The 19,906-nt window shown below is 36.5% G+C and overlaps 1 protein-coding gene across 10 annotated transcripts in view; it reads left to right on the top strand.

The window, feature by feature from the left end:
- per (period circadian regulator) overlaps window positions 1–19,906 on the top strand; it is a 47,106-nt gene that overhangs the window by 20,460 nt on the left and 6,740 nt on the right. For 3 of the 10 annotated variants that reach the window (XM_089729596.1, XM_089729508.1, XM_089729748.1), the window contains 15 exons: window positions 881–1,000; window positions 1,260–1,409; window positions 2,910–3,028; window positions 3,335–3,424; window positions 4,203–4,355; window positions 4,999–5,188; window positions 8,384–8,531; window positions 9,360–9,473; window positions 9,569–9,583; window positions 10,348–10,464; window positions 11,618–11,802; window positions 14,524–14,652; window positions 18,020–18,220; window positions 18,907–19,041; window positions 19,530–19,631. In XM_089729596.1, the coding sequence (XP_089585722.1) occupies window positions 881–1,000; window positions 1,260–1,409; window positions 2,910–3,028; window positions 3,335–3,424; window positions 4,203–4,355; window positions 4,999–5,188; window positions 8,384–8,531; window positions 9,360–9,473; window positions 9,569–9,583; window positions 10,348–10,464; window positions 11,618–11,802; window positions 14,524–14,652; window positions 18,020–18,220; window positions 18,907–19,041; window positions 19,530–19,631 (1,968 nt within the window). Of the gene's footprint in view, window positions 1–880; window positions 1,001–1,259; window positions 1,410–2,909; window positions 3,029–3,334; window positions 3,425–4,202; window positions 4,356–4,998; window positions 5,189–8,383; window positions 8,532–9,359; window positions 9,474–9,568; window positions 9,584–10,347; window positions 10,465–11,617; window positions 11,803–13,027; window positions 13,509–14,523; window positions 14,653–18,019; window positions 18,221–18,906; window positions 19,042–19,529; window positions 19,632–19,906 lie in introns of those variants that run through there. The other 7 variants (XM_089729684.1, XM_089729621.1, XM_089729540.1 and 4 more) reach the window with 4 other exon arrangements.

Below are 19,906 nucleotides of genomic sequence, written 5' to 3'. Positions count from 1 at the left end.
TGATTCGTTCTGAACTCCGTCCACGATATTTGCAGCATTCTTCTCCAGCACCACATTTCAAGAGCAATTATACTCTTGTTCTCACTTTCTCTCAATATCCAGGTTTCAGCAGCATAAAGAAAAATGGGGAAGACCAGCGCTCTTACAAGGCTGATTTTAGTGGATTTGGTGATATTTCTTAATATTTATGCATTCTTTATTGAGTTCAGCGTCTTGAACATATATCCTCCGCCCAATATGCTAGTGAACAAGTTCGGGAACATTTCATGTCCCTCCCTCACTCTCCTACACCATTGGTTAGACATTTAATTCTGTACTCGAACATTCATTGTGGCAGAGCTATAGAGGCATCTCAAGACTTGGACCTAGCGAAGGTTTATCTGGCAGTACGGTCCAGGGTTCAATATAGTCGAAAGTCTTCTAATAGGCCACGAATGGCACAGCACAGGGGCCGATAATGCTCTGTGGACTTTAGTATAATCTGTGGCATTGTGTATATGTGGTCTTGGATATCATGACCACTCCGAAACCCGGTCGGCTAAAGAGGGTTACAAATTCGTCTAACCTTTTTGTTAGACAATTTGTGACAACTTATTGGAACAACTCAATTATGTGGCTCAAAATGGGATCGCTTAGAGTGCTTCTGTTTTCTTTTTAAAAAGAGGACAAGAATTCTATTTTTCTACGCTTTGGCCGATCGATACCAACATTATATCGGTTTCTACTAAATTACTAATAGTTAGTAATAAATAAAAAATAAACATTTATTTCTATTAACGCCTTAAAAATTTACTTTTGTTTCTGTTTGTATCTATATATTTTGGTCAATCAAGTACAATGTTAATAAATAAATAAAATGTGATTAAAAATACAATTCTAGGGCCCCGAGAATCCAGATGTATTCCAGTCACAAGATCCGGAGAAACATACAAAATTATGCGAGGACCTAATAAAAAAGTCTATGATATTTCGAGAGAATATCATTAAAATTATGAATGAGGTTTGTGCTGCACGCATGTAGTATTTACCATTCGTTTTTTAATGGATTAAAACTTTTTCTTGTGTTATACAGTATTAGTTAGTAATTAGTGATACGACAGTGCAACGACCCCTTAAGATTTTCAGTTAATCGATAATCTAATGTAAAATGTGAACTCTAAAAAATGTCAATGTTTTGTTCAAACGATCGTGGCGTGAATTATCCGTGTTTATGCGTGTCTCTTTTTAATAAGGTATGTAACATATGTATACAACTTCAGGCTCTAACGAAACCGGCTGAAGTTGCCAAACAGCAAATGAGCAAGCGCTGCCAGGACTTAGCGTCGTTCATGGAGAGCCTCATGGAGGAACCACCGAAAAATGACGAGGAATTACGCCTAGAAATACAGGATCCGGACCACAGTTATTATGTAAGTACATATAATGTTCTCAACAGGTCCAAAATTCTGGGCTAACATAGCACAGAATTCAAAATTAGCTCCAAAGGTTTAAGCTCGCTTGACTGTAAATAGGGCCCTTTTTTCAATAAATGATTTGGCGTATTCTAAATTGAATATATTTTGTGCACAATTACCCACACAAGTTAAAGACACTCGAAAACCATGCATTTTGAACATAGTGTTTGCACAGTTTTCATGCTTATAAAATCCAGGGATTTGGTTTTTTTTTAACTTATTCAATAACTATGACGAAACGGGAATCGCGCGAACTAGTAGTAGTTGTCATATACAGGGTGTCCCACAATTCACGGCAGAAATAGGCGGGACGGTGGTACCTACCCGCGCGGACTCACAAGAGGTCCTACTACCAGTAAGACGCTTCTCTTGAGTTGTTAGGTTTCCTTTAGAGGCGCTCGGGCACTCGTTAGCACTCCTCCTAGCTGAGCCTTGGCTCGCCCTTCTGTCTACCTGTCTTGGTGAAACTGGAAAAGCCTCCAGGCCACCAGTAATCCATCCATCATAAAAAAAACAACAGTATTGATCACGTTAAAATGTACAAAAAATCAAAATTCTAAATAGTAGTTTCATAATAAAAAGTAATTTATTAATTGTTTCAATTACTCGATGACAGCACTAAATTTATACAGCAAAAATACCGTCAGGCCTTTTATTCAATTGAACGCGTGAGAACGAGATAGACAATAACTTTGTTCAACTCATTTCAAACAATGAAGACGACAATAACTGCAACCACAGAGCTAAGTACATAAGGCTAAAAAACTTTTATAAATTTCAAACTTATTGGGGGCGAATGGCACTCATTTTCAACTTTGACAACACGTTTGTTGTTTGTACGTTATAAATAGGATATTAGGCCCTTAGAAATAATTCGTACCCATTAAAGCAGTGTTTCCCAAACTTTTTTGTGCCATGCCCCACTAACATTTCTAAAACTTTTATGTCCCCGATACATAATTTTTAGCATTAAAGATTGATTTATTCACTTAAGAAACATAAATGATAGGTTTTAGGCAGAAATCACTATGAAATTGTTATCAGAACATAGTAACTAATATTTCGAAACATATAACAAAAAAATGAAATTAAAATTCAAAATAATTTTAATACAAATTTTCTATATTAATTTAGTGCGATTGCCTCCCTTAATTATGAAATTGTCCCCCTCTGGGGCGTGGGTCCCACGTTGAGAAACACCGCGTTAAGGCATTTATTTTGTTTTATTAGTTGTATCATAACGCGTTCTCGTTGTAAAACAAAATCAAGATTAACTAGAATCTGTCATTACCGTTAAACAAACCATACGTTATTGACTATTGGAACTACTAAGGACAACAGCAATACTATAAACACAGCTAGTGCTCTAGTTCAAACCTAATTTAACGGAATTCAATTTTATAAATATGTATATTTGCTAATACTTTATGTACGTGTATGTACACGATTTGTCAGGAGCGTGATTCGGTAATGCTCGGCGGGATATCTCCCCACCACGACTACAATGACAGCAAATCAAGCACAGAAACACCGCTGAGTTATAATCAACTAAACTATAACGAGACATTACAAAGGTAATAATATCTTCTATGGATGTATATATGTATGTATCAATGTTATTCGTATGGTGAATACTAAATTAACGCAACACAATCATGAATTCGTTCTCAACGTTAATTTTCCTATACTCCATTGAATTGAAACTATTGGAATTGCTTTTACAAAATCATGTCATTTTAGTTATATACGATGCGATGAATCGATTTTTAAGTAATTATGTTCGATGTGTAGCTAAAACTATGTATTTCTAAACTGGGATGCGCGTCACTGTGTGACATCGAAGAGGCAAGAAGGATATTTAATATGATTTACTTTTCTAGATATTTCGACAGTCATGAACCCTATTCGAGCGAGAACTTCGATCCCTTGATTGTGGCAAAGGAGCCAAATAATTCAAAGTCGATACTAAGGTAAAATTTTCTAGTTTTAATTAGGTATCGTCCGAAATAAAAGCTCGTGTAACTTGAAAATCTGATAGTGTACTATTTTCTTAAGCCGCCATTTTGATTTACATTATTGTAGAAATTTTACTACTACCTTATCTCTATATATAAAAATGAATTGCTGTTCGTTAGTCTTGCTAAAACTCGAGAACGGCTGAACCGATTTGGCTAATTTTGGTAAACAATTTTTTTTTCCTTTGATGTGTCCCCTTGATGTGTCTTTTATTTATCGATTGAGGCACTACTAAGTCTGCCGGGTCAGCTAGTATTTTTTAAAAAAAAAAAGCTTAATTTTCATTTATTTAAGTTTATTTTATTTAATGCTTACGATTAATGAATATGACTCAACGGATAGTCGTGCAAAGAATTTTGCATTTGAGTTGTAGGTTTCTAAGCTCGCGTCTCTTTTGCTAGACTTCGCTATTTTCGAGTTTAAATTTTCAATATCGCTTATTGCTTACAATCTTTTTTATGACTTTTGACAATTGGCTCGCGTGCTAACACCAAAAAGCAATTTTATCTAATATTTTTTCATTGACTTTTACAAATGCTACAACGGTTGTAAACGATCGAAATTATTATAATATGTATAATTATGCATAATTATTATTTTTCGGGCAGGTCTCTTGAAAGAGATGTCTTGAAAGAAATATTTAGTGTATTTGTCATTATTTTTTGTATTAAATCCTATTATGTGTTTTGTGAATGTGAATAATTATTAATTAGTAATAATGTTTCTTTTCAGTACTTGTTTATCACCAATGGCTCAGAACTCTGGCGATTCGACCGAGTTGAATAGTTCGTCCGATTCTAGTAGTATGGCCCTGGGAGGAGTAAGTCCTGTGGGTATATTAGGCGACTACCACCACGTTCGGCTCACCGAGTTCCTACTAACCAAGTGAGTTTACCAACATTCAGTTTTGAAACACAGCGAAACTCTAACACAACAACGTTTAATCTATACCAATATATAAAACTACAGTGGTTTTTACGGATGTTCCCTTATAACTACTGAACCGTGCATCCGATTGACTTGGAACTTGGTATCCATGTAGAAAATACATGTACTTAATGGATAGGCTAATATTTATATGAGTGTTGGACTCCTTACACCAGTTGCGGGGGCCTTAATGATCTTTGTGCGGGTGAGAAATAATAATTTTAATTTTAATTGCCCAGCGAAGCGGACGGATACAGCTAGTACCGTATAAGGTTCATTATATTTATTCAAATTTCGAGTGAGACGACTTCCATATAGAGACTAGAAAGTTGAATAAAAATGTCTATGCCTAAATCCGTAAAAAGTTGATGTTTAAGGCTATAAGTTATTTTTTTATAAAAAGTGAATGATCATGTTTAATACGTATTTTTGCTGGGTCTCTTCATAGTTTCCATCGGCGTATTCTACGTTTTTTTAATCATATGTGTGTTATTCCTTTATATTTATTTTCATATGTACATTATGAAGAAGTATGAGGAATAACAAAAAAAAAAACTAAATTCTCAGATAATCTATCCACTGATTAAAAGTTGATTTTCAGACACAATGATGAAATGGAAAAGGAACTGATAAATATGCATAGAGAGAGCCGGTCCAATAGTAAAGGAGAAAGAGATAAGACATCTAACGAAACGAGACAGAAGAAAAAGGAACATCTAGCGAGGTGTAACGCTTCGTTCCATCCAACCGCGACCAGCACCACACCTGTGGACAAAGAAGTGTATAAAAAAGTAATAACCTTGAATATTTACCCCACCTTTTTGGGTAAATGACTGATTCCCACTGCTTATGCAAACAACATTAAGGCCGTATGGCTTCGCGCCCTTTGTCTCTCGTTTAAAAAATGTAGTTCCTTATACGGCCGTCTTTAACGGCCGTCTGGTGTAGTGGTAATTGACATGGTCACTACACAAGGGGGTCGCGGGTTCGAATCCCACCAATGGAAGATATTTGTATGATAAATATAAAATGTCTTTTCCAGGGTTATGGATGTATATTAAATATATGTATGTGTATCATAACAATCTTACATTTATTCCCGTTATCTTTTACCTGTAACACAAGTTCTTTACGAACTTAGCACGGGACTAGTTAATGTGGCGTGATTGTTGGCAAATTTTTATTATTATTTATTATACGGACCACGTCAAGCGCACGCGGCGGTGTGGGTAATACTCAAATTATAATTTTAATGTAATCTGTTATGGTATTATTTATTGAAAAGTAATCTGTATTTTTCAATAAATAATACCATAACACACGTCAAACAAAAGGGTTCTTATTACCAAGTATAATCGAACATTATCCAAAACAATGCTTAGAATGCCTATAGAAATATTAAAAAAAAAAGTTTTTATAATTTTACTGGTATTCTCAGTTAAATACAATTTATAATGTATTTATAGTGTAAATTATTTATTCTTGTGATTAATTACTAATAGCTACCGTTACCGGATGTCCGTTACCGCTAGTCCATCCATTTTCAAATCAATAAGCTTTGTTTGGGATTTTATAATTTGTTAAAAAACAGGAATGACCGTGTTGGACGTCGTGGCCAGTTATTTAACTTGCCGTTTATTATTGCACCCACATGTGACGTCACACAAGTTATTGCCTATGTACTAGTTTTGAAAAAAAAATCTAGATCAAGATTAAGTTAACGTGCTTCATTTTACCAGTAGACTATTTACAAAAACGAGCTCTCGGTTGACTGATTATGAAAGTTTTATCAAAATCATTACATAGTAGGTCAAGATTTACGTATTATTCTTCATTTGTTTTGCTATTGACATTTTGTGTAAAGTAAAAGTAAAATGACAATAATAAATTAGTTTATTCAAAACAGTAAGACTCGTTCGTCAATGGCTGCAACTAACTGTTGAATACAAACAATATTCAGACTTTCAAACAATATTAATTATTACTGGTGGTAGGACGTCTTGTGAGCCCATACTTGTGGGTACCACCACCGTACCTATTTCTGCCGTGAAGCAGTAATGCGTTTCGGTTTGAAGGGTGGGGCAGCCGTTGTAACTATTCTGAGAATTTGGAACTCATATCTCAAGGTGGCTGGCGGCATTTACGTTGTAGATGTCTATGAGCTCCGGTAACCACTTAACCACCAGGTGGGTCGTGAGTTCGTCCACAAAACTAAGCTATAAAAAAAATTAAGAAGTTTCGTATCTAAGAAAAACCCGGAAGAAACAAAATTAAATAATTATTAAAAAAAAAAATTATATATATGTGGGATTTTAAATTTGGGGTGGGCCAGTGAACCGCTCGATCACTTCACAAAAACTTGATGCTTTATTTCGTCTTATTATAAGTAACTCCTACAAGCGACTTCGCCTTCCGGGTTACACTGCGTCTGAGCGTCGTCGCGTCCGGAAACCACTCCCCGTTGCTTATGAAATAAAACTAGGTGTTCCGCATTCATTCGCCGTCTTTCTTACGTCCTAACACGACATCTCCTATCTCTCTCACTCAGTCATGCTCCATATCTGTCATTCATCCATATCGCTCCGTTCCGTTCCTACATAATGTATATGTATACTAGCTGACCCGGCAAACGTTGTTTTGCCATATATAAGATTTCTAGGGAATTTCTAGTGTAGACAAAAAAAACTAACTTATTGTAGTGTGTAAGGATCTGGTAAATGAGTGAAATAATTATTGCACTGGAAATTAATGATAATTTTACGATGACAGTAAAATTAACATGAGAGTTGCACAGAAAAAATAAAATAATAGGTATAACAGTCACTGCTACGATTGATACACAAATAAAACCAAAAAAAACATGGCTGAAAAATGTATAGTGAGTAAGACAGGAGACCGGCTTCGTCCTCATCCCTACTACGTGATGTTTGCTGGATGAGTGGTGACACCTGGCGGGAATAACTGATCGATTGATAGTTGATCAGTAGTCGACCGGCGAGGGCGGGAGATCAAATTGAATGTAAAAAAAAAACATAATTAAAGGAACTTGAAATTATAAACTCTGAATAAGAATTTATCGTACTACAATTATAATATTTGATTGCCATCTTGCAACCTTATTTCGGATCTGTGCATAGAATAAAAAATAATAATAAATATTCAGAACTAGCTGACCCGGCAGACTTCGTAGTGCCTCAATCGATAAATAAAAGAGCTAAACTTTTGTACAAATAACGGAGCCTTACAAACAAACTTTCGCCCCAAACTCCTAGATGTTTGGTCACATCATTGACCCAAGTGGCACAGAGTGAAATTAATTAAGAGTGAAAATTGAGAGTAATATGTTTTATTTTTATTTTAAGTCATGACAAAATAAAAAAAAGTTCTTGCAAAGAAAAAATAAACTTTATAATTAACAAATAAAAAATAGGGGTTGATCGTAGAGGGGTGAAAAACTAGGGTTGTATGTATTTTTCTATGCTTTATCATAAAAAAATTTGGTCTAAAAAATTAAATTTAGAGGTGGACCATCCTTAACATTTAGGGTGAGGAAAAATAGATGTTGTCCGATTCTCCACCCTGGCCGATATGCACGCTAAGATTCACGAAAATCGGTCGAGCCGTTTCGGAGGAATTCAATCACGCACACCGTGACACGGGAATTTTATATATTAAATATAATTTTTTTTTTTTTAAACAATTACGCCACGTTAACTGGTCCCGTGATAAGTTCGTAACGAACTTGTGTTACAGGTACCAGATAACGGAAATAAATGTAAGATTTTTATTATACACATACATATATTTAATATACATCCATAACCCTGGAAAAGACATTTATATTTATCATACATACATATCATAAATATCTTCCCTTGGCGGGATTCGAACCCGCGACCCCCTTGTGTAGTGACCATGTCACTTACCACTACACCAGACGGCCGTTTAAATTAAAATATAACATTAATTAAAATTATCCTCGACAGCCTCACGGCCTCAAACGTCCTTCGAAACATATCGAAACAGAAACTGGATCGCACAAATACCATTGTCCATCGCCCAGAGCGACTAGACGTAGGCAAACCACCAGTGCGGCGCCTGTACAAACTTCGTCCACTTTGACTACTTCTGTTGGTAAGATATTCCTAATAATAAGATAAAGATAATATTCCTATAACATCATACATATTTATGCTTTATGTCTGGTAGAATTATCATTAATTTTGCTGACAGCCGATATAAATAAATAAATAACTGGGAAGAAATCACGCACGGTCGTCCCAAATTAGGATTATCCGTGTTATGAGTACCAGAGACTGATAAACAAACTTATACATATTATTTAAATGTATACATATATAGAAAAGAAATACCCAGACAAAGAGCAAACAAACTTGTTCATCACATCATGTCAGCCTGATGTGGGAATCGAACCCAGGACCCTCAGAGCGACAGTCAGAGGCGCTAATTACTGCACAACTGAGTTAGCCGATCTCTTGTCTTGAAATTTATGCCGTGATCGCTACCTAGTCTCCGTATATCTAAAGCTTCTACCTATAACCGTAATTTAAATGATAGTAGACTAGTAAGACAAAAGTCACGTGTCTCATCATCATTCTCATGCCCTTCTCCCAGTCACCTGGGCTGGGCGCAACACGTTTTCTCCTCCCATACTCCTATATCATATATCATTTCTTTGCACACTCCTCTCTTACACATATCGTATTTCACGCAATCCATCGATTTCTTCTTAGGTCTACCTCTTCCTCTATATCCTTCCACATTCATAGTTAACAATCTCTTATCAACCTCGTTTTCATTTCGTCTCATCACATGGCCATACTATCCCAAACGCGCATTTCTCTGTCACAGGTGCCACTTTCAGACTTCCTCTAACATACTATACAACTTCCTCTGATAAAAGTCACGTGTCTATTATATACTAGATTTTAATTTAATCAGCCTCGACTACCTGGCCACCCAGCACCAATGCTGTTGGAAATATGAACACATTCATACTAGGAGTCGGAATGCCTCCACAGATGTCCCTTATAAGTCCGGTTCCGGCAATGGCAGGTAAATGCGTATGCAAATATGAAAATAATGTATAATGAAATTGTTTAATTAATAAATCATGTGAACTAACAAATATCCTTTACAATTCATGCCAGATAAAGGAAAATTAGGTATATATAAAAATATTATATGTTGTGTTTTAAAACTCATGCTATACCTTAGAAAATAGATAAAGTACAATCAAACAAATTAATAGCTCAATGTAGTTTCGCTCAACAATATTAAAAAAATCTTTCCATTTGTCATATTGTTGATAAATAAACAAGCATACACATGAAAGCGCTTTTGCAGCATAACCGCTATAGTAGGGAAGCCCGTGAGAAGGTTTTGAATTATGAAGACCAGATACCATGTGGCCCATCAGGTGGGCCGTATGCTCGTCTGCCTACAAAGGCAATAAAAAAAAAATAAAAAAATAAACTAGAAAAAAAAAAGATTGTATGATTAATACCCTGTCACTAGCTAGGGTGATATTTTTCGAAATTACAAAAAAAACTATTCCCGTAGAAATATACCTGGGCGCGTCAGACATTAATAATACATGCGCTGCATTGGCTTCTGATAAAGCAGGAACCCCGAAATTCTCGCTTGGGCTCCCCTACTACCATAGATGTGATTGAAACTATTTCCGCGCATTAGAAATAGTTTGGATTGGATTTGCATTAGTGAAATTGCACATTAGAGCCTTGAATAAAATGCACCGCGATATTTATAACGTTTTCGAAACACTATTCAATTATAGTGCTTTTTGCACTGCTCCTCATTTGTCTTAATTATAATTTTGATGTTTTCACAGCTGTCACTAAATGCACCTTAAATATTTATTTTATTTTATTTTTTTGTTCGATTCTCGTTTAATAATTGCGTATTACAGGAATGCTTCCGTTGTATTACACTCCGATGGCCACAATTGCTCCCGTGCCTTCCACATCGGAGGCCGCGAACCATCAAAATTTTCATAATAATCCACAGCAGTATGCTCCACCTCCAAGTAAGTTGTACTGAAGGGTGAGGCCAATGAAGGGAGTTTCTTGTTCGAATTGTCTTGTCCGAGTGTTGGTTTAATACTCCTTTATTATTACTAACTAGCTGACCCGGCAGACTTCGTAGTGCCTCAATCGATAAATAAAAGACCTAAACTTTTGTATAAAATAAACTTAAAACAAACAAAAGGAATTTTCATATATATCTATCTTTTAAACCTTCTCCGGACTTCTACAAATAATTCAAGACCAAAATTAGCCAAATCTGTCCAGCCGTTCTATTTATATATGTAGATTATATGGCTTATATGTAATACACTGCAGTACTACGCGAAATATAAAAGGGACATTTAAATTTGTATTTTGTTTCTCGAAAGTACTATTAAGCTAGTATGTTATTTGATGTACATAATAATTGTCACCAACCTTATTCTACTTATTCTAATAACTATTAACCCATAGACACGGACTGAGTTTCTCGACGGATCTTCTCAGTGGGTCGCGTTTTCGATCTTGTGCTAGATTCTGCGAAGCACTGCTCTTGCTAGGGTTAGTGTTAGCAACGTAACCAGGTTGAGTCCCGTGATCTCACCTACTAGCCAGAGCGTAACTGGAACAGTCCCTTAGGCTACCAACGAGTTATGAAGTCGTCGTGGCCTAAAGGATAAGACGTCCGGTGCATACGTGTTGATCGATGCACCGGTTTTCGAATTCTAGGCGGGTACCAATTTTTCTAATGAAATACGTGCTCAACAGATGTTCACTATTGACTTCCATGGTGAATGAATAACATCGTGTAATAAAAATCAAACCCACAAAATTATAATTTGCGTAATTACTGGTGGTAGAACCTCTTGTGAGTCCGCACGGGTAGGTACCACCGCCCTGCCTAGCCGTGAAGCAGTAAAACGTTTCGGTTTTAAGGGTGGGGCAGCCGTTGTAACTATACTTGAGACCTTAGAACTTATATCTCGAGGTGGGTGGCGCATTTACGTTGTATATGTCCATGGGCTCCAGTAACCACTTAACACCAGGTGGGCTGTGAGCTCGTCCACCCATCTAAGCAATAAAAAATAAATAAAAAACTTCACAACCAAGTCAACGACCTCTGTTTTTGATGGTGACGAAAAACAAACTACGTTATTAATTTTGTTTTTCCAGTGCAATGTGTATTGTACGGTCAGCCTATATACGGTCAGCCGATGTACAGTTCGCCGTTCGTGTACTCACCAATGAACCCGCACGCTAACTATCCTATGCAACAGACCACGCCGCAACCGAATACTCAGTTCACACCCACAAACACAATGAATCCCTTGTGTTTGGCCAATAGCAACTATGAAGAGGTAAGTTGATGAAACAAATAATTAAAAATGAATAAAAAATTACCTTCACTTTTATGGCACAACGTTCCCCTCGACTGAACTCATTTAGCTTGGCTAGAGATTGATGTAAAATTGAGAAATAAATTTTAATAATTCTAATGTTGTATTTTATATCCTAATCTTAATAGATTAAATTCTTCATAATTCATTCGAATGCTTACAAAACACGACGAACTTTTTGCATATGTTCACTGTGTAAGTTACGTTACGTAATAGTCCAGTCATTTTAAGCTAAATTAGCGAAAAATCGACATACCCAGTATATTAATTACCACGTGAAAACTTGTATTTTGGCATTCCAAAACTATTCTCAAAATTCACATATAATTGGATGGTCGCAAGTTTTAAAGTCAGGGGTCAAAGGTCATAAAATCGATATTTCTAACATTTTTTGCAAGTCTTGTTTTCTGTGGGTTTTATGCTATTCGTATTTATTATCAATACTGTAGAGAATAAATTTCTCTACAACTTTTCTATTTAACATTTTTTTATACCTTGAACTGTTATCGAGATAAAGGGCTTAGAGCGCGCGGTCAGAGAATTATCTGAGGTCCACTGGTAGTCAAAAAGTAGTTAAAAGTCACTAGTAGATCAATAACTCGTAATATTAAGGCTATAATTTATGGCTCAATATATAATTATAAATCATTTGTTTTATTAACTTTTAGATTAAATTCATTTTTATTTGTTACTTATTTCTTTTTAATTAAGTGTCAATTTATTTAATAACACTTCACTGGTCATGTAATTAAGAAATTGTTGAGGAAAATACTTAAATTGCATCGAATCGAATCAATAATAGAAAAAATATCGATTTTGTGACCTTTGACCTTAAACTTTACATTAAACTTTACTTTGACCTTGACCTTTAAAACTTGCGACCATCCAAATATATATGAATTTTGAGAATAGTTTTAGGATGCCAAAATACAAGTTTTTATGTGGTAATCAATATACTGGGTATGTCGATTTTCGAAGGTCAACCCCCTATAATGGCTGGACTATAATGACGACATACCGTTGCTATTTACAGCGATCTACAATCGTTAATTGTTTGATGCACTTGCCCATGAAATTGCCGTTTTATATCGAAAAAGTAATGTTTTTTTTTTAAATCTAGATCAATAATATCGATATACCTCAAATATTGACAAATTGTTTTTTCTAAGAAGCCTCTAAATTTCAGAAAAAGAATAGAAGTCCGTTGGAAATCCTAGCTTGCTTAGAGCGTACGATATTTGACGGAGAGTTCAGTCGCAGCTTAAATAATTTGGCGACGTTTTGTCGTGTGCTGTCTGTCGATCGTTGTTGTGTAGTAGCAGTAAGTATAGTAATCGACCAGTCAATCGATTACTAATCGACGAGATTTCCCATATTATTTTGCAATTGCTGATCATACACGTAGGCAGTAAATTCTCCGGCTTGATCTGATCTGAACACCAGCGCTAATGAATTAATCATTCACTAATAACTTCGTTAGAGCCAAAGATGTTTGGATCGGTTATGTAGGACTTTTTTGACAGACGATTCCGATTATCGTTAAGGCTTAATTAATCGTCACAAATTACGATCCTAGAATCAGGCCAGTGCGGCACTAAGCGCGTATTTGCTGCTTAGATTTACCCAATTCGTTGGGTAATTGAACAAAAATGTTTTGTATAGTCAGTCACCTCTGACGTGACTCTAGGGAGTGTCGCTTCCGTAACACGGTTTTTAACATTTCATTATCGGCTTGCGTTTATGAGGATGATTTTGAAACAAAAAAATGCACCTTACGTTCGTAGCGAGAGGTGGCTGGTTCGGAAACATTGTTGTTTGATCGAGCTCTAACTGCAGCTCGATCCACATTTCCATAGTCGGGAACAATCATCGATTTGGATCCATGTGATTACGGATCCTCTCGATCCATTAACGGTGCTTTTAGGTACCACAAGTACGACGACGAAGGGCTCGACGAGCGAATTAACCCACAGACACAGCTCATTGATTTTCTTGCCGGATCTTCTCAGTGGGTCGCGTTTCCGATCCGGTGGTAGATTCTACGAAGCACTGCTCTTGCTAGGGTCAGTGTTAGCATCACTCCGGTTTGAGCCCCGTGAGCTCACTTACTAGCCAAGGTTACGCTGAAATAGCCTCTCAAGACTATTAGATTAGGTAGAAAAAAAAATTAGAAATAATCATCGATTTGAGTGCATAATGAAACTATAAAAAAACAAATTAACACCCGAACTCTCGTAATAAAGCTTTGGTAGGCTCAATTTATCAAAATAAATCCGAAGTTGGTATTCTCAAACAAACGTACGTACTCGATTCCGAAGTTGAAAGTATTGAGAATCGGCAATTTCATCGGTAAGGATTCTTAACCCTTTGACAGCTATGTAGGTCGCCGGTGCCCTACGTAGCGCACTGCAGTAATTATGCCAATTTCTGTTATTAAGACGCCGTAATATCTAGTTGACTCTGGGAAAGACGAATCCGAAGATACTGAGAACTAATCTATTTCTAAGAGAACTAAAAAACTAAAACACACAAAACTAACAAACAAAAGAAGGCAAAGCTAGGCATACCAGACGTTTAGTAACAGAAATCGCCTGCCGTCAAAGGGTTAAATACAAACAATTACACAAAGTCACTTAACGTACTGTAACATGACATTGACATGGAAATCGGCCGTATGTGCAGGCATGTCAAGCTACCGTCCCACCAAGAATGTCGACTTCGAGGCGTGATAAGAAATACGTACATTCAAAAACTTCAAACATCGACCGCGGAAGCTCTAATAGAAATAGTTCCACTGACGCAATTAATCGGGTATGTTTGTTTTGTGACCGTACGTATGTATACGTTATACAAATAAACATCGTTCGTCTTGATGTCATCCTGATTGATTGTTTTGAGTTATAACAATAGTTCAATATTATCTTAAATCAATTATAGAGTGTAAAAAATAATATAAATAATTTGTAGATATTTTTTGCTGAAGGTGGAGACTATTATGTTGCTGCTTTTATGTCATGTTCGTTTAGCTTCCGAAATTCATTACACTGTGAGCCATTAGGATTCGAACATTACATTTCGTAATTTAAAAAAAAAATGTTTTCCTTCTCGGCGCATAATATCGGTTTTATTGTTTTGTAAAACCGTAATATTGATCAGCCTTTGGAAAACATACAGCATTGTATTATGAAGACGTGTTGTTATCTGCTGGTGAAATTATTAAGCACAATGGTATGGTGAAATAGGTAAAGTAAAAATAAAATTATGAAGCGTAATGATAATGTTCATAATTTATATAATTATGAAATCGTAAGAACACACCTGTTAACTTTCATGTTAGCTCCATGATTAAAAAATATTTATAAGTTGTTTGTATTTACATCATGTACGAGTAAATGTTTTGAAAAAAGAATCGGGAGGATCTTTAGGAAGCTCTATTATTCGGCAATCATTAGTGTAAACGTTTGGATGATTTGCAATTGCCTCTAAAAAGTATTTCGTCCATTGGTTCATTATCAATCCAGCTCAAAGAGGCTACTGCTGATCTAAAACTTCCTAGAGATGCGTTGATGCCACTACCTCGTAAGGTTGAGTGAAGACCAGTTTCCAATTACAGTACGGGATGCCGCTTTTGTGACAACACACACAGAAAAAAGTCCTTACGAATCTTACTGGCACATGTCTTTAGAAGCACTTATGCAGATTGTTGACGAAAATGGATATCAATTTTAGACCCAAAGACTTGTATCAGAAATATGTTTTTCTCCGTTATCAAAGAAACTGTCTTCAGAAATGTTGAGCAAAGTAAGGTTATTAACTCTGCGTCCAGTAGCCAGCAACATGGTTGTTGGTGTCCTTTGAGCTACATTGAGAAGTGAGCTGGTGGATGGGGTTGAAGAAAACCCATTTAGAACTATTCTCGGATCTTATGTGAATGAGACTATAGTTGACTCCCCCCCCACTTTCTGAGCTTTCAGGGTTAATGTTTACCCTGTGGAGGAGGCCACGTGTCGTCGTGCCCTCCGGGTTCTTTAGCAGGTTCTGGATTTCTAGCGTTCGGGATCTGAGGGCTTGGAAACCCAAATTCTTTCGCTCAGTCTGGGTCCACTACCAGGTAGGTTCCCTAGACACTGTTGACGTGAGTCAGTACTCTGGGGAGGCGGTTGGGAGGAGGAATTCCCCATGCTAGTTGCACCCTCTACGGTCTGCTGAAGGTATCCATATAGTTTGCAGATCGATCTCTGCAGTTTATTGATATGCAAAGTATTACAGCAGTATCGTGGTTGGCGAATGGGCTTATATCCGGATGACCCCACTTTCGCAACACTTTTGCGGTCACTTGTGGTAAAAAGTGCCATTTCGCAGGTTGATTTCCTCGTGATAGCCTGTCGGCTACGATTTTGTATCTCCCCGAGAGATTATAGGCTGACAGAGTTATCTTGAGCTTGTCGCTTAGGTTTAAAAGTAGAAAGGTCAACGCTAGTGAAATACTTTCAGATTCATTTTGATTGTCACTACCATTGCAAATAGCTCTTTTTTGTGGCTGTCTCGTTTTAGTTGTTGAGCTGACCATACACAGGACGTTAATGTTTTGTCTAATTGGAACCCCAACCCATGTCCGAAGCTTCCATTGCCAGGAAATGGTTGGCAGTCTTTTTGTGTATCGGGAATGTTTGACATGTGGCTTCGCGCCAGCACTGCAATTTTGCCAAGACCAAGTCTTTGACTTCTTATTTCTCTGCATACGGCCCTTTTTTTCGTATACAATTTGAAACGCTTTTTCGGATAACTTGTACGGCGGAGACGATTTGCCAAGGTTTTCAGTAATTATGTTAAAAAGATTATTAGTTTAAATCTCTTGTGTTTTTGTCAAAATTTCCGTATTGACGGGATCATTTTGTTTATAACACTTTCCGTTCCATTAACTGTTACACACAGTTAATGCATTATTAGATTTGCAACGTCATTAACCTGGTGGGATAACGAGCCGATTCGAGGATCGACCGTTACCTTTGAATCCAGTCGTTTCTTACGGAGAGGCTCCTCTTGTTCTTTTTCGCTTGACGAGCTGTTCGAACGCGAGGCGTCTCCATCGCGTCTTGCCTGGACACCTTCCCTCTTGGAAATTATGGAAATTGACTCAACATCACCTCCAACAGATGACGCGTGATTCATGGCATCCGATGATAGGATTGGTAAATAACGCTCGTAGTGATTGCAAAATAATACTCATACAAAAACAAAATAAATATTTTTTGCAATTAATAACAAGTCGAATAAATATTTGTGGATTTGCGACTTCACACTACGAAAGTACACAGCGCTATGAATATTAAATATGGCTGCGCTTCCTTTATACTTGCTGGTAGCATCTGGCGGCTAAAGATGGAACTAAATTGACTGTCTATGGTTGGACATAGACAAGGAATTTAAGCTAAGTACACACGGCTTCTTCATAATACAATGCTGTATGTTTTCCAAAGGCACATCAATTTAATAATATTTAGTATGAATTATATTAAATAATAATTTTGTCATTTATATTACTAAAAAATGAATGCTAATAACCCTTTTTTTACGAGTGTACATACGCGAAAGTTCACCTGCGGCTATATTCAGACTCGCCAAGTTACGTCGGTCGTATTGTAATGAGCGATTTAGTGGGCAACTTCATTCTGTTAATTTTGTGTCTTGGTGCGCGCGCATCGTAAAATTTCACTCTCATCAATTTTTCATAACGCGCCTAAAGAAGTATAACTTCAAAAAGTCGCCAACAGTGAATTCATTGTCGTAACCTAAAATTTTCAATCCTAATAATAATTATGGTATATTAAAAATGGAACCAGTTGCGATTTTAACATAATTATTACTTATAGTGTTATTGACCATTAACATAAATGGTTGAAAAAAATGTGTATGTTTTTCGGAAAAAATAATTGAAATTACCTTCTATAATGTGTAAGATCAGCAGACAAAGCGTCGTCAATGCGGCAACGGCAAATCAAAACTGATTATATTAGGAACTTTTTAAATTTTTGTGCGCAATGTTAAATATAACAAATGTGAAAACTAAAGTTTTAATTGCGTAACATATCAGATAGTTTTCACTTTACATGAAATCTCTAGCTCTGCATGCTACCCCTGCATTATTGGAATGATCAAATTGTCTATTATTCTATAGAGAACAGAAGCAGGGCATGCCACAACGCCATCTAAAGACACTAAGAAAACGAGCAGGTTGGGTAACACCGACGAGAATGTAGACAGAACTGACGGAGAATCTAGCTATTCCTCGTTTTACTCGTCGTTTTTCAAGACGGAATCTGGCAGCGCGGAAGAGAGTGGCGAAAGCAAGAAAAGGGACACAAGAAATCACGTCAAAGTAAACATTATTCAAATTCTAACTGGTTTAAATTTTGTTCCACGGAGTTTAGTGGCGAGTTAAAAAAAAAAGATTATTTAACGGTTGATTATGGCAGGTCAGACGGACTGATTCAATCAGCGCGTGGCAGTGGCGGACTGTAGGAGAGGCCCTAAGTCCAGCTGTGGAGAGAGCCAGGCTGCCTATGACAATAGTGCTGTGCATATCAGAAAATAAATCATTTTCTAGAATTTCAAATAGGTCCAATATTAATTCTTCTGCTTCTTTAGTTTTTGGCTTCGGCTCGGTTTGTGTATTAGCCAGTGTCAAGTAATAAGATTTTTATCATTCGCCGTTTTAATTATTTACAGTTTATGAATAATAAAAAACGAAGGACACTTAATTAATTGTCATGAAATTAAATGAAATGAGATGTGAAATATAATTTCAGTAAAATGGTGGTCATTTACTGAGACATTTTCAGTGGACTTTTTGGAGGATCCCGAGAAGTTACGTTCAGCGGCTTTGTTTCATTTTCCCACATTTGTGCACTTTCACAAATACTAAACAGTTAATAAACCACCGTTATTACACACTTAAACCCGAAGAAACACTAAATAGCCAAAATAAATAAATCACACAATTCCCTTCTCGCATTCCCGCCAAAAAGTCCAATATTAATTCAAAAACATTGTTTACTTTTGTAGTTTTGGGATAGAAACTATCGTGGCGACGATGGGATGGCGATGCCTGGTTCAACGGAGGTCCGCCAAACTTATTCCGATCACCATCTTCCAGCGAAGGTACCCAGACGAAACATTGAACCACCATGGATGGAGCAGGTAATATCGAAAACTAGTTTAGCTTGCAGTCCAAAACGTAATAAGTAAATTGTAACAACATAACATATTTTGTTCACAAAGTGCAACGTATTAACGTTGTGTTTTGCACACCGTGAAAAAAGTGACCTATGTTAATTTAATTCACAAGACTTATTTAGTTATTTTAGGACTAAATGCAGATCGAATCTCTGGTCCAACATGGTTTGATCTTAAAGTATTTTGTGTGGAAGAACGCGAAATATGTACATATACACATGCGTGGCACAATTTCAATTTTATAAAAAATACTATATATAAATGATATTAAGTATCTATAAATAGGAAAATATCTTACCAGTTCAGTATTGTTCCTGCTCGTGTTTGTTTTGGTCAATAGCTACTGTGACGTAAAATGAACAGTAAACTCTAGAGTAATAAGAATCAAAACACATTGCATATTTCACGCTATTAGGTTTTCATCTAGTTTTATTGTGTGTTGCATTTTCAAGGTATGCGTGACGTCAGAGCTCGTCTACAATTACCAGATAATGACAAAAACAATGGAGGAAGTACTTTCATCTGACAAGCAGAAGATTAGTAACCTTGAGCAGGTTAGTTGAATTAAACTTGAAAGCTACGTAATCTAACCGGTCCATTGTTTGAAACTTAATATCATATTAAGAACATTAAGTACATTCGAGATGTCCAGGTCTAACCATGGATAACTATAGTCCAAGATCCCAAGGCCCCCAGACGTCACGTATTTTCAGACGAACGAAATGTGGCCGATTGCGTAGTGTTAGTATGTACTAAGAACACATGCCTACCTGCTACCTTGCTTAGACGGCCAATTTTCAGGTATCAGGTACATAAGGTACATAAAATC

This window comes from Bombyx mandarina, chromosome 01 (genome assembly GCF_030267445.1).
Source record: "Bombyx mandarina strain Sakado chromosome 01, ASM3026744v2".
Taxonomy (NCBI): domain Eukaryota; kingdom Metazoa; phylum Arthropoda; class Insecta; order Lepidoptera; family Bombycidae; genus Bombyx; species Bombyx mandarina.
Note: the sequence above shows the minus strand (reverse complement) of the source record. Positions and strands in the feature narration are given on the sequence as shown.